The sequence below is a fragment of the Pan troglodytes genome, chromosome 13, assembly GCF_028858775.2.
Source record: "Pan troglodytes isolate AG18354 chromosome 13, NHGRI_mPanTro3-v2.0_pri, whole genome shotgun sequence".
Taxonomy (NCBI): Eukaryota; Metazoa; Chordata; class Mammalia; order Primates; family Hominidae; genus Pan; species Pan troglodytes.
In genome coordinates, this window is record NC_072411.2 from 64,264,236 (window position 1) to 64,280,516 (window position 16,281).

The window sequence follows — 16,281 nt, forward strand, 5'->3', positions numbered from 1 at the left end:
CTCCGTTTCACTCCCAAGTTTATCAGAAACTCCCTTAGTTTTTGGAATGGTCCCACGTCTCCACCTAACGCCAGATGTTTTAGCAACTTTAAGCCTCAAGGAAATATGAGAATGTGGGTCTCAACTTCCCAATCAGTGTCAGTCACTCTTCAGTTCTGGGTTCCCCGTCTCTTCCTGCTCCCATAGGTCCTCCCAAAGGTCTGAGTTCTTTTACATCCTGGGTTCCCCCAAAATGTGAGGCCTGTCCTAAACATCTCCAGCTTTTAGAGTTTTTACACAGCTTTTAGACTTTTAACATAAATATTACACTGTCTGCAATTCTATTTCTTTCTCTATGGCCACTTTGGCTTGCTTAGAATTCACTTGTGTGTATACCACATCCAACCGTCTTTGTCACCCAGGGACCCACTGTGTCCAGCCACGACAATATTCCCCTTGGCAAGTAAAAGCAATAGCATCCAAAGAACAAAGAAGTGAATTCTAAAATCGCATCCGATTCCTTGTGCAAGAGGTAAATTTGTAGTTTGATTCCATTTTTTCTGATATCATTTTTACATTGAAATTAGGATATAATGCTTCTTCACTGAGACCTGACCATTCTCCTACTGCACACTCAGGTCTCCTCCCTCCAGACGTGAGACTCAATAAAAAGAATGTATAACAACTCTACAATGTTAAATATCCAAAAACTATGGGTTCACACCATGTCTACTTCCTTCAAGGGAGAAATTGAGACTTATAAATTTAACCTATCTTGTACATCCAGAAAAGACCATAACCCATGCCTGCTTCTACCTGACAGGAACATCAAATTCAGCATTTGTATTTCATATTCTAGTTTGCATTTACATGAGAATTCAAGAGAGAATTGCAAAACAGAACTTTACCCTGAATTTGGAGCATGAAATATGAAAAAAATTAAAATTAAGTTAAGCTTGTTTTTCCTCCATGATCAAGACCATATGTTTTTCAAAGATTCTGCAATAGATTTTGCAAAGACTACTTCATCCAGCACAACCAGATGTCCAAAGCAACAGATGTCCACATAAATAATAGAGCACAGTACAATGTTTGCCTTACAATGCTCAAGGATAAGAAGCTCTCCAAACTTGTTGATCCCACCTTTACTCATGGTAAATCATTGCTCATTTTGATACCAGGAAAATGAAAGCATCGCTGAAAGTATTCAACATACCTTTGGGTATGGAATATTTATTGTTCTAGGATATTGTTCATCGCCATAATAGGAATAGGCAATAACTGGTATATCCGTATCATTAAATTCCGCATATGCCAAAAATTTTCCATTAGGAGACCACCAGAGAGCATATTTTGTAGCAAGCATTTCCTCTGAAAAATAAGTACTAGGATATTAACTATAATTACATCTTACTCTTAAAATCATTGTAAATACTTCTAAATAGCTATTTATCAACTGAAATAATTTATTTAATGTGGATGTGACATATGTCATACTTTGGTTATTAAAAAATTACATAATCTGAGTTAAGAGGAATAGTTTACCCTTTCACTCTATATCAAACATCAATTAGCCTTGTTAGAAAATGACATTAATCAGAAATGTAATTTTTTAAATAAATAATAAACATGTTGGCACTAATTAATTTTTTCTTTCAGGGCAGTTTCAGGTTTTTTAGTCACCTAAGATAGCCAAAACAGAAAGAACTATAATTGTACTGGAGAGTGACATAAACATTGAAAGTTACATTTCCCTCCTAAGAGTTAAAAAAAACCAAAAACACAGTTAGTTTAGATAGATAGATAGATAGATAGATAGATAGATAAATAGATAGAGACTAGAAGTCTCTTTAAAGTCCAGTTAAGTCCTGAATTCTACATGACCTAGAATGAGAACAAAATCAACAGAGTATCAGAAAGTAAAAATATTTTCCCATAAGATAACATACACAGTTGTTTAGTTTTGAAAAAAAAATTTTTTCTAAAAAAAAAGTAAACATGAGAAAATGTACTAATGCAGCACCTGAGGACCATATACTTTTTTGGATTATAAATCATTACTACCACTTCATAGTGATGTTATTGAGAATCAATTCTACCAGTTTTCTGATAACAAGAATTTGTTCTTTTAAAATACGTATGCCCTATTCGTAACCTAGAGACAATTTTCAGCAATGCTACCCTTCATGGAAATAAGATACTACTCATCTAAATCTTACTAAATATATGAAATTATTTTAAATTAAAAGCCTAAAGCATTAGCAGTAGAAAAGGAATACAGCTTACCTTCATAAACCCAGTCTGGGATTCCATTAAATATTTTATTTTCTCTTCCATTAAATGTTATTTGAAAAGGTGGATCTCCTGGTCTTTGTTTCAAATAGATATTGTTTTGATAGACATATGCCTAAAAGTGGTGGTAAGGGGAAATTCCACAACAAATTAAATGAAGGCTGTATATTTGTTTTAATTATTCCTCTAATACCTTTAAACAGAGTGGTAATAAAGATACAAAAAAGATTCACAACTAAAATACCATTTTAATAGGTCAAAAAATCCAACCAACTCACATTAACATCAATTAGGAATTTTAAAGTCTGAATCACATAAAAAATAAAGCCTATTATTTTCTTAGTTGTTTCATTACCCCCAAATAAATAATTATGTATATTGACAGAAAGTCGAATAAATCTCTGAATATTAATAGCTAGCCAGATCTAATCTTTATTTAGAGTCCTTAAATAAGAGCTTGGACCAAATTTCATGTTGTCTGAAGCTAGTCTGGGAAACTTGTGAAAACCATATTTTTCCTGAGCTTTCTGGCACAACGCATTCTGGCTGAGTATAAGGATAAAGTTTTTGACTGCTATATTTAAAGAAGTCTATCCATGAGCTTGAGATTTTGCGGAATTCTCAGATGGGTTTCAATTTATCAAAACTCTTCCCGTTTTTAACCACTAAAATAGTCATGAATGTATTTTTTTTTCTTTCAGGCAGGGAAATTTAACAAAGGCCAAAATCAAATGGCTCCTCTTTTATTTACATGATTAAACACTTCAAAAATTTAAACACTTACTAATTTACTCCCAACAGGCGACCAGCATAAATACTGAATTGGACGAGGAAGCTCATTTCCTCTTACAAATTCTCTAGAAGGAAAGAAAGAAAGAAAAACAACAAACCTTGCTGTTTAATGCAAAAAAATAATAATAATCTGTATGAACAGAAAAAATAAACAAACAATGAAAATTAAGGATCATTCCCTCTGCACCCACAAACCTAATGAAAAGAATGCAGGAATGAAGAACTGGAGACATAGGTGTTGATTGCTGTTCTTCCAGTAGTTACTTAAAAGTCACTTAACTTTTCTGGGTGTCAGTTTTCTGACCTTTATAGTGAGGTGAATGGATTAAATACTTACAGACTGTCAAAGTGGAGAAGATCTCTAGAAATTATCTAATACAGTCCTCTCATTTTATAGAAAGTAAATATGAGGTTTAGAGAGCTGATAGAACTTTTTAAGACCACATTGCTAGTTCTTGGCAGACCTTGAATTAAACTCAAGTCCTTTTAACCCCTGGGATTGTAAAATTTGCACACACTAGACTGAAATGGTCACTGAAGTGCCTTCCAGCTCTGAAATTCTATAATTGTGCTGAAGTTAAGTATGTGCTCTTCTACATTCTCATTCACAACCCCCATCTCTGTGAATGCATATGCATTTCAAATTTTTGAAAATAAGATGCCATTTGACAATCTCCCCAGGAATCTGACTTGAAATCAGAAAAGGAAAGGAACATCTGATCTCAAGCTAAACTGAAAAACGGATTGTATACTGGGCAGTATGCCTTAAGCTTGTAAAGTCCTCCACCCATGGGGAAATTTCAAATAGTCTATTGGCCAAAACTCTCACTTTGATGCTTAGAGTCACTCTGCAAGCACTCAAGTGACTTGCATTGTGGAGCTTTTGTAGTTCTTCAGCAAGAATGCATTCAGACAAAATTTTATAAGTGTTACAGAGTCGTAGGATGTCATGCTTACTTTTTGACTTTTGTCATCTTGAAGACTGTATTAACAGTTTCATCGAGACTGCCTTCGTGGGAAAGCAGAGCAAGACCTGCCGCCCAAGCACAATTTGAAGAGCCTCAAAAAAGACTCCTGCCCAACCCCTCCAAAAAAAGCTCTCCAACCTGGAGCTAACATGTGCCTGACATTTCTGCCTTTCCCATTCTTTTAATATTTGGACAATTGTGAAGATCTGTAACACACACTGCCTTGATGTAACTTTTTAGGTGCCTGCATGAGACCTAGCAAGTAGCAAGGGAACATGGCATAGTTTTGAGTGGGGAGAGTGATTCCCATGGAAAGTGACCATTGGTGCTGCAATGAGAGTCCTGGCCGCCAGAGGGCAGTACATGAGCACCAGGCCCCTGGGTGATCGGGAACATGTTGAAAGGGATGCAAGAGCCCAGTTAAAAGATTGACCCAGGCCTGGCCGGCTCGCTCACGCCAGTAATTCCAGCACTTTGGGCGGCGGATTTCTTGAGGCCAGGAGTTCGAGACCAGCCTGGCCAATATGGAGAAACTCCGTCCCCACAAAAACACAAAAATTAGCAGTGGTGGCACAAGCCTGTAATCCTAGCTACTTAGGAGGCTGAGGCGGGAGAATTGCTTAAACCCGGGAGGAGGAGGTTGCAGTGAGCCGAGATCACACCACTGCACTCCAGCTTGGGCGACAGAACGAGACCCTGTCTCAAAAAAAAAAAAAAGAAGAAGACATTCTTCACCTGGTTTACAATTTGTTCTCAAGCTAGTGCTCATGTTACCTTTCATACTGTAACATTGTCTCAGTTTTCTACATACAGTGGAATTATCTATGCAATCACACAAGCAGCACTAAGCTAAAAATCTCAGCGCATGTCTCAAGCCATCACAGCTGCCATTTTGTTTTCTGAGTCACTAAAGGTATGAGAAAAGGCGAGGGAGGATGCTTTACAAAGGCGTTCATCTCCTCAGTTTTGCCTACCTAGCTTGAAACCAGTAGTCATGTTTTCTCTATGCTAGATTTTTATAGAGTCTTCAAAGGCATATAAAAGACTTGAAATTGGTGGTATTCAGCGATGCCTAGAATCTCAAACAAGTTTGCCATCCATCCTTCACTTCCTAAATTATGCTGTATTTACCTGACCACCCCCCCACCAAAAAATCTGAAATACTAGATAGTTGTGCAGAAAACAAAGAAACAAACAAAACCAGTGGTTTGATTAAATTCACTGCAGAGAATCTAAATGTTTAATGAGATTTTAGGCCATAAAGTTTACATAACCCATGATTAAAATATTAGGATTATCATCTTTTTGAATGCTGTTCAATTTGGCGAGCCTCACAAAAGAATTTCAAAATGATTAAAAGAAAAACAAAGACATGATGAGAGCTTTGAGAAACTGGACTGAAAGACTAAGATTCCCCACTCACTAATCGAATGTTTCTTAAGAGTAGAGCTGGTGCCCCAAGCTCATTTGCATCTCATATGTGTTTCACATAGAAGGGGCTCAATAAATATTTCTTAAATTTGGTGATGATATGGATTCGGAGACAAGAAGGACTCAGAATGCATTAGATGGATTTTAGATTCTACTTTAAAAAGCAGTTCCTGTTTCTTAATTTGACAGTTTATCAGAGTAATTCTTTTCTGAAAATTTGAAAGAAGTAGATAGATAATTTTTTAAAAAATTTTTGTGCTCTTGCTAGACAAAAGGGGAAATAGACCAGAAGATTTTTTTTCAATACCTCTTCAAGCCATATAATTATTTCCCCTTTTATATAACAGCAAACAAGATATCATATTAAGATGAGTAGCTAAGGCAATTCATTGTCCACACTTAGCCAGGGTGATTTTTCTAAAGTGCTAATCTGATCATGTCATTTTCCATTTAAAACCTTTGAATGAATCCTTATTGTCATCAGAAAGAAAGATCTAAACTCATTTTAATTATTTCCTCATTATTATTTGGCCTATGCTTCCTGGCCTTGGCTGTTCCCCAACCTTACACCACCTCCTACTAGTCAGCAGGCCCCTCCCTCAATTTCAAACAAATTGACCTACTTTGCATTTCCCAAACGCACAATGCTCTCCCTCCCCATTTTAGGTCTTTACATATTCTTCTTGCTGCCAGAAATTCTCTTCGTCAATCCTTCGCCTATCTGCACATTCATTTAATTTTTTCTTTTAAATGGTAAATGTTTCAAACAGTTTATATGTATGTATATATATATATATGGAAAATGGTACTTATCTGACAATTTATCTACCAACTAAATTCAAAAGAACATTTAGTATTTTACACGTCAGATATTTTTCTATTTTAAAAATAATTTTAACATTTTGTCATTTTTATAATAATTAATTTTAAAACAGTTAATGGAGTATGTGTTCAGACACAACTAATGCTACATCTCTCTCCCGCCCTTCCTCCTCCCATCAGTGAAATAGCCACTCTCCTAAAAATAGTGTCTCATTTCCAAGAATGTTTTTGTGCTTTCCTATATATGTTTTTTCCATAAATAGCACATGTTTAATCTGATCTTCAAAAACAGAAAATCCAAAACTATATTGTGAATAAAAATACAAAATATTAGTCAAATAAAGAGGTGGGTATCCCATATAAGTATTTTCTTGAATTTTGTAAGCTTTATGGGTACATATATACTGTATTACTAAAAAGTAAGAAACAAAGATAATTAAGAAGATAAAGTCTTCTTAACCCCAAATCATAGTTTGGAATGAAAACATTCTAGATATTAGATTTAAGTAGTATTAATAAACAGAGGTGATTTACCCGTTGCTAAGGTCATAGATGTAATATGTTGCTGTGTAAGAGTATCTCCAAAGCTGTCAGAAAGAAGAAAGACAAAAAACAAATTGCAGTTGTTAAAAAGCTTATATCAATAATGTATAATCATATAGCATCCAATTCAAAGTTCAGAATTATAAAAGGACTACTTTCACAAGGCACTAGGAAGAATATGTTTCAATTCCAAATGAGTCTTCATTTAAAGAGTCTTACTGTGGACTTTTGTGCCGTTTGTGCAAGTTCCAGAACTAATCTCAGCAGTGATTCAACCCTCACTCCATAAAAAGCATACCCAAAGAAATTTCCTAACATAAAAAGCTTATCTTTGCATACTCTACCCCAGAAATTTTCCCTTCATGTTTTACCTGTATTGAAGTAAAACCACAATGATTTCCACAGCCTATAAGGATTACCCTGCATCTGGATAATTCATTCTAATTATACCCTTTAAAATTGGGTAAAGAGAATTTCATTCAACATGTATTTTTGATGCAAAATGCTTGCCTTTCTTTGAGTACAGTTTTAAAAATAATAATTAAAAAATGAATAAGAATATTTAGCTTATAATTCTTCTTAAAGCTCTTTGTTTTCTTGTTAAGTATGTTTGTGCTGTTGTTAATAAATGATGCAAGTATTATTTTGGACTCTGTTCCTTAAAGGGCTTTCACGCTTAAAACAAACAAGCTCCATAAGATTGAAACATATCATGCTGAAGATTATTGGTGACGAGGGCCTGAATATTTAGAGATAAAGACAGACTCTTGCTTTCTCTCACTTTTTTAAACCACCTTGTGGATTAGTAGGAGATACAATTGGATATAACCAAATTAAATAGTTGATACCTTTGAATAATCACTTTCTAGATATACAAATTGCCGATCAGGTGATAAGCCGTAATTTGAAGCATTCACACTTTTCTGAAATTATGAAGAGGTTGATTAGAATACAGAAAAGATAACAAAGAACCATGTAAATTTGTAGTTTTAAAAGAATATTATATTATCAACATACTCCTACATGCATAGACTTTCAATGCAATTGAAAAAAATATTTTGTGGAACTTAACTATAATTCAAAGAAATTTACTAGATACTATGGGAGAAGGATGCAAGAGATAATATATACTTTGTGATTTCAAGAAACATAAACTTTCTAAGGAGTAACATACGACAAATTAGGATGTTCTATAAAAGAGATTCAATATAGCAATTGCAAAATTATTAAGAAAGAAATGATTGAATTCAAATGAGAGGATTATTGATTGCAAAGAGAAAGAGAGTATTATCTAAACTTGGTTTTGAAAGAATAGTAGGTTTTTCAGGGTGGGGAAAGTTGGAGGACTGGGAGCCCAGTGGGACAGAACAGTTAAGTGCCCATACTTTATAGCTACCACTTATTAAGCACTTATTCTATGTTAGGCACTGCCCTAAGCACTTGCAAATGTTACTTCATTTAATTCTTTTATTAACCAAAAGAGGCATTATTATTCCTACTTTACCAAGGAAAATACCGAGGCATAGTAAGATGGCTGTAGTGAAACCCCTTACCTAACCTTTCACCACCAGTAAGGGACTGAGCCAGGATTTGAACCTCAATTGGCTGACACTAAGGACTGAGTTCTTAACTCCTATCTTATGCTATACTATATTCAAAGAGGAGGAAAGATGCTAGGTGATTTACAAGAAGGCAAAGACAGTAGTCTAATGGGACTAGCAGACAGAACAGGAAGACTCTACTGGAGTATGGAGCTGGGAAGGCAAGTTGTGTCCAGATCAGGTGCTAAGACTTTGAACTCTGTTTCTTGGTCAATGAAGAGTGGGCAAAGGTTTCTGAGGGGGAAGATGATGTTGGATACATACCATGGTTCTATTACTCAAAATGGTATATGATTGTCCTGTTTCAATATTATAAAGTACTATATTGTTATCTGCAGATTGATGAAGATATTCTTGTCCTTTAAACAAGAAAGAAAACAAAATGTAAATGATCTCTCTTAACATGAAATACATTCCTAACAAAAGAAACCTCTCTATTTCACAGACCTACTTTGTTTTTCCTCTCTGTCCAGTACATATTGCTTTGTGATATGTAAAATAGTAAGTTGGTGGTAGAGGAAGAAGGTAGAATGCTTTGTTCTACTTCACACAAAGATGCCACATTTGCAAACAGCAGCCCTATTTTAGCCGATTCAGGGTGCTTAGGAGCACAATTTTGTTTTCTCTGGGTTACAAAGGGGATAAACTAGTTTGAAGTGTATATTTCTTTTGCAGTAATAAACATAAATTACATTTAAGTTGTGTTTGGTTCAACTTAAAACTCACTTTGTATTAATTTTATTTTCTAAAGAGAAAAAATTAAAATATTCCATTTTGTTCAGTGACACTTAAGATACTCAACTAAAATGTCATAGACTATTTAGTTGATCTCACTATTTATTTGATTAGATTTGCTTTATAACATCCTATTTTGAAAAGCTGTATGAAAATACCAATTTCATGACCCTTAAAGGGTTCATTGTCAGATTGAGATTTGTCTGTTTTCCAGATTATCCAGATTAATAATGGAATTTCTCTTTTGGTAAAATTTTTGTGACTTCTCCTAAATAGGAATATATCTACCATTCTCAAAAGTGATTACAGAAGTTCAAATTATTTCAACAATGTATTTTCAACTTTTCCTTCTCTATTTAAAACTCTATTGGCCTCATTATTATGGCGCAAATCCAGTATGAATGGTTTTGTCAAAAGCACTTTTTTGAGCACTTGAATCATTCAGATAATTGTTCTTTTTGTACATTTCAACTGATACGGCTTCAGTTACTATAGAGATGTATTGGCACTAAAATAAAAACCAAACAAAATACATAAAAAATCCCTAAAGATAAATAATGCACTTACCTGAAATCCAGTTTGGAAAAAATGTTTTATAAGAAAATGTTCCATTTAAAATATCCTTCAGTGTGAGGGCTCTCATTGTATTTTCTTCAGAGTTATGAACTTTGGGGGAAGAGCAAACACATCCTTATTAAAAAGAAGGTTAACAACTCAAATAAATTCTAAGCCTGGCCTTCATCTGTTCTTTCTTATATAGTAATAAGATCTGCTGTTTGCTAAGTGGTTGTTGAACTCCTATCATCATAACTATTATTATTAATAGTAGTATCTCCTTTTTTGTAGATACAGTAATTAAGAATTAGGGAGGTAGTTTCACTGCCTGGAAGGGAAAACTGGCTGGAAACTGTAGAGGAAGATAAAGATTACAGAGGAAGGCCATGCAGAGTAGCTGGGGCATGATTCTTCAGGCAGTGAAGAGTTGTCAAGGTTTTCCAGAAGGAAGATGAGATGAGGTTCCAACAACTCTAGTCCTTGCAGAGCTGGGATTACAGACCATGTAGGTTTGGCTAAAATCCCAGTCTCTTATGCAGCTCACTGTATTTCCTCATATAGGTTTGGTTCAGATTTCAACTGATTTATCAATGATGTATTTTAGCATCCCAGTTGGTCAAATGAGATTGGCCAGAACCCTTACCTTCAGAAATCTCAAGAAAGACATTATGAATGTAGGTAATTTTCTCATACTATGGATTTTTATATAAAGAAAGTAGACCAAAAGAAAAGAAAACCCCTTGATCTATGCAAAATATCTTAGAAATTCCAAGAGTAGAGGGTTTTCTGTAGAAAAACTAATCTAATGCAGCTCACAAACCACAAACAAATTCAATCTATATTTGAATACTTCAAAACCATTGTGTTTTTCAAACATGATCTTATTCTCAGAACAAACATTCATTACAGAGCCCTGAAGCAGTCAGATACACCAGACAGATAATAAGGCAACCAAAGCCCAATGCCCTTTTTTTATCAATATTGCCATTCTCCATCTCTCCCACCTTACCCCTTCCACAGGCCACTAAAACTTATAGGAAGATCCTATACCTTGAATGCCATTTATGAATCTGGTATTTGCCCAGGTGAGAACAAAGCTGTCAAAGATGGGAGCTGTTTAACTTTATCCTGCTATAAAACTCGTAGCCCTCCATGACTCTTCCAGTAAAGACCACAGATGATGATCTGGTTGGACTACAGACACCGGCTGGTGTGGGGCAGTCTACCCTGCCAGCTCTTCTTGCTCCTCTCTCATTACTTTCTAGCCACTAACAAGCCAGTCTTTCTTTTCCTCAAATACTCTTTCTGTAGGGTGTCTACAGCCTTTTCTAGTCTCTCTCCTTTAATGCTCAATCCAAAAGCTATATACTTCCTCTGAGAAGCCCTTTCTGACCCCCTGGTTTAGATCAGGTTTCCTTTTATACATTTCCATAGAGCATGTTCCTTGCTTTTAGAACACTTTTCTTGGTTTGTAATCGTGTGTATATTTGAGTGATTATTTGATTACTGTTTTCCCACCTCCCTCTGTATAATCAAAACAGTTACCATAAGGCCAGGAATCATGTCTTGTTTTTCTCATAGCACATCCCAAGTGTCTAGCACATACAGGCATCTAATAAATAGTTGTTGAACAAATGAATGCATGAAATGAAGGCTGGCTGGATGGCTGGATGGCTGGATGGCTGGTTGGGTGGCTGGCTGGATGAGATGTGTGCCTTTTCTGAATTCCCTGCGTGGTTTTTGGTAAGTAGATCTCTGGTGCCTAGGCTTGCTCACTCATATTATGAGGTACTGGACTAGAAGGTGTTGGCAATCTCTTCCAGCTATACCATGCTAGATTTTGAAATCTGAAACTCAACCTTCTCTATTAACCTTATAGTTACATTAAGTTCTGCTATGTATGTAGTAAGAGCAAAATAATAAAGTGGAATAATAGCATCTTCTGTTGTTTTAACTGATTTACATTGATGCATGTATGCTCCACACATTTGATTAGGACCATGAGTTTATTTCTTTCCTTAATTTGCAGCAACTTATTCCATGGCTGTAAGAATAGTGGCTGGTGAGCCCTTTTGCAACTAGACACTGAATACTTAATAGAATTGTTATTCTATTTTTTAAATAATTATCTTTCTGTGTTATCTGTGCATCCTAAACAAGGTTGTGTACACTATACAGTTATTTGTAATGAAATATCTTCTGTTTAATGAAATGGTATTATGTAGAATTCATACCATTGATTTTGTAATTCTCATTCAGTGAATAAAAGACCATTTACTACAATAGCATTAAAATAATTGCCAAGTATTGTATTTAATTCAACTTTATTTAACTTTCCTAAGAGCAAGTTGCAATCTGATTCTAATGTAATAAAGGGAAAATTATAACACTATTTATAGTGGAACTTATTTTCCACTTGAGACACATTTAGTTTGTGCCTACACAATCCTGAATATCTAGATGGAAAATTTAAAAATGTATAAAGTCCATTTACTGTAAATACCAAGATAACAATTTTTTTAAAGAACGTTTTTGATATTAATTCAATAAATGCATATAACCTTAGTTATTTTTTAAAAAGTATAAATAATGCTTCAGTTATGGCTGGTGACATAGTTTTTCCTATTTAAGCATCTTTGCATATAATTTTCCTTACTTGTGTTATGCTTAATTAAGACATTTATAGCTATAATTAATCTTCATTTTCATAGAAGTCTAAATCAAGTGAGATAATTCAACTAAAACATCTAGCTCTATGTGTGGCACATGGTAGCAGTCAATACATGTTACCTTTTAGCATTATCGTAACTCATCAGTATTTTTCAGATAAATGTTTTAGATCAATGTTTCCCAAGCAGATTTGTCCACTGGGAATTTTTGCTTCTGAATATCTACTAAAACCACAGTTTGAGAAACACAGTTCCAGACAAGGCTATTAGTATATACAATTGAGCTTTACTTTTATTCTAGTTTAATGAAGTTCATCAATTATACTTGAACATTTTGTCTATTGCCTAGCTCCATAACTGAACTGTTACAATTAAAATCATAAGTGCAATTTGTACTAATATTGTACAATGAATAAATAAAACATAAAAAACAACAGTTTCAAATTACTTTTTAAATACCTACTCATTTTCCTTTTCGTATCATTAAAAAGCATTTTGATCTTATCAGAGTTCTCAAAAAGATTCCAAGAATTAATTATTTATTCCTTTAAACCTCTAATTTAGTTTACCCAGGAAGGTTGGACTTGATACTATATTTCATATTACTTCCTAGTTAGCAGTTAATTTTATATGAGTGCATAGTAGCTATAAATGCCAACAATCGATATAGAGAACGTAGCATATGACTCAAAAAATCTGTAAAGCAATTTTAAGCATGTAATAATTGTACTACTAATTGCCATAATGAGAATAATCCTCACCACCACCCAAGAAGTGATGAATGGATGTATGAATAACATATTCAGATAAGCCAGCTACATGTATGTGGGAATGGATTTCAGGCACAGATTGGGCTGGGATGATTACTCCTAACCTCACGTTAGCTTTGAAACCATATCATATGTCATGTATCCAGGGCTTAGAAAGTGTAATTATGTTGATGTCAGGCTGGGTACATTAAGTTCATCCCCAATATACTCAGAGAAATTCAAATTAAGCATTCTTCTCTTCCTGCTAAACATGACCATGTGTTCATAAACACAGTGAAGTAATGTGTCTCCTTTGAGATGGTGCATTAAGTCACATGTTAGAATAAGAATAAAACATAAAGATTACTTAGAATTTTCAATCCAAGCTTTGATTCTTTGTACATATGGATTTTTGTTTTCTCAACATTTATCTAAATTTATTGAACATGAATTTTTTCTCATCTCTATATTTATGTGGCAAAGAATTGTATAAGACATAGGTCTCCACCCATAAAAGTAGAAGCAGTGATTGATTTTTCTCACTATTATACGTTCAGCTGCTAGGACAGTCCTTGACATAGCATGGGAGCTCAATAAATATTTGCTGAATTAAAACAAAAACCAACTTGACAGATTTTGTGTTCGCTTGTTTTGAATAATTCCCCCGAGAATATATCTTCCCTTACTTTCTACCCTCTATTACATGTTGTAAATTTCCTATGTAGACTCTTTTGCCTTCATTTAAATATTTATAAAAATTTGGTCCTTGGAGCCCCTTGGAGTGTGCTTATATAAAAAACAGATTCCTAGTACTTATCTCAAACCTACTGAATCCAAATCTCTGGGGGTGGAGTCCTGGTAGTTTTAGTTTTTACCCAGTCTCCTTGATGATTCTTCTGCAAAGGTTCAGAATCTCAATTTAATGATTTCACTGAATCTATTTTGCTCAATGCACTCCTGTGCCTATAGGAATCATTCCTTGACTACAAACTCATGGTGGGTGAGGCTGGCCTGCAGAGCAATCCATATGTCATGGAGAAGAGATTCCACATAACTGAGTGTTGACCATGGCTTCCAAGGAATGTAAATGGCCTCCTTTAATGTTTGTCCCCCTGTTCAATGACCTTGCTCATTGCCTTCAAATGCACTCTTCTTTAAGTATATTCCCTTTCCCAGACCTGGAAAAGTGGACAAAAGGCAAGGGGACTGATTCTGCCCCAGACTAGACTTAAGTAAGATTATGGAAAAAGCACTGGGGTCATTATTTTCTAGTGTTTCGAATGTGTGTATGTGTGTGTCTGTGTGTAAATCAGTATAAAATATATCTCCACAGCACCAAATACACTAAATGTTCTAGTCACCCAGAAAATATTCCATTAATAATTATTGGATCAACAAATGAATTTTCATGTCCCCTTCCAAATAATCTTTTAATATTAAATGTAATTACTTGATGATTTTGGAAGATTAGCTTTGACATCTATAATTTTTAAATTCTAATGGTTGAACAGAAGTAAACATGAATTCTGAAAGCATATCTCTCCTCTGTATATGTTAACACTTACTTGATTAGCTCTTAATTTTTGCCAGTGCCCTTAACTTCGTTTTGGCCCATCTTTAGTATAGTTACTCATACATTGCTTAAACACTCTAATTAACTATGCTTTAATTATTTGCATTTTCAGCTTATTAAAGCAAAGCTGAAAATTATTTCAATTATGAATCCAAGAAATTACAATTCACAGAAATGATTCACAAGCAAGTAATGATTTACTATTCTCTTAATTCTTTCTTAAAACGTTGTGCTTCAATTAGGCTTCTGTGTCTGTTTCTGCCATTTGATTGTCTAGTACTGAAAAATTAGGAATGGGTGTTACAGCAGAGACATTGGATGTTAGTTCTAACCTTCAGCATAAACCAAATGAGAAAATTAAGTGGCATACAAATGGCTGGCAGGTCCTTTTGTTCTCACTTTTGCACTTGATTTGTAATTGATGCATATGAGGTCATACCAAGGAAAGGGACTAGGGCTCTCAGGGAAAACACATCCATCTTCCTGCTGGCTCTGCAGAGGTGCTACCTGTGGGGAGGTATCATCTCCAATTATCACACCGGGTTTTGTTTGTTTCTGGAGTGAGCACCACAGGGGCAAGGACAGGAAGTATTAGGATGGGAAATATACTATTTACAAGATAATATGATCAAATTGGAACAAGACTGACAACTTTGAAAAAAAAAGTACATGAGGTGGCTTTAGATGAGTAATAGAAAGTGTTATAATTTATAAGTTCTTGTACATACCAAGTACTCTACATGTATAGTCCTGTTAAATCCTCACAGCAGCCATCTGAGGTAAATACTTTTGTGGACACCATTTTACAGATTAGGAAATGAAAATTAGCAAGGCGAGCTAACTTGCCTAATACATAGAAAAGCTGGGGTTTAAATCCAGCTGCATCTGGTTTTAGATACTTTGCCACTATACTATAATTAAAGTATAAGTGTACACATAATAAAACAACAACATACAACAAACACAAAAATAGGCAAGAACCAAGCAACACACAAAGGGTTAGAATAACTACACCTCAAAACCTAGGTTAAGAGAAAGTGAGGCAATTTGAGCTTTTTCAAAGCAAATAGGTTGCTAGCTATTATAAAACTACTTACTGCTACTATTATTACTGCCTACTTGAAGAATGTCTCAGCTCTAACAGCAATTTTCCATGGTTTTCTCTATGAACAATACTGAATAACATAAGTTATTCAAAGGATTTGCCGGGCTTTTAAAAATAGCCCATTTGTGTGTTATTTTATTGTTATGTTATATTATTTTAATTAGGGTTCATTTATTTTTCTGGATAACTAAGGCTTTCAAAGATCATAAGATATAATCAACCTAATGTGTAAGAACATGAATGGCAAATGACCCTCTGGTGACTCTGAAGATGAAAGCAAGCCTTGTTTATTTTTGAAGACATCAGTCTCCTTTGCCAGCTCATTTTCCTCTAATCTCTACTTGACATTTTGGCATGGCTGTTACTGCTTCTACATGGGGCTGGAGGAAGAGCAACTTTCCTAGGTCATTTCATTCTCCCAAGGTTTCTACTACATATCCCTGGGCTGACCCACCCCCTCACCCCAC

General features: G+C 34.7%; 1 protein-coding gene across 2 annotated transcripts in view; it reads right to left on the bottom strand.

Moving 5' to 3' along the window:
• Window positions 1-16,281, bottom strand: part of FAP (fibroblast activation protein alpha) — a 74,306-nt gene that overhangs the window by 46,144 nt on the left and 11,881 nt on the right. For both annotated transcript variants that reach the window (XM_063790525.1, XM_016949952.4), the window contains 7 exons: window positions 9,731-9,829; window positions 8,693-8,787; window positions 7,676-7,750; window positions 6,819-6,871; window positions 3,056-3,128; window positions 2,266-2,386; window positions 1,196-1,350 (listed from right to left, as the gene is read on the bottom strand). In XM_063790525.1, coding sequence (XP_063646595.1) covers window positions 1,196-1,350; window positions 2,266-2,386; window positions 3,056-3,128; window positions 6,819-6,871; window positions 7,676-7,750; window positions 8,693-8,787; window positions 9,731-9,829 — 671 coding nt within the window. The remainder of the gene's footprint in view (window positions 1-1,195; window positions 1,351-2,265; window positions 2,387-3,055; window positions 3,129-6,818; window positions 6,872-7,675; window positions 7,751-8,692; window positions 8,788-9,730; window positions 9,830-16,281) is intronic.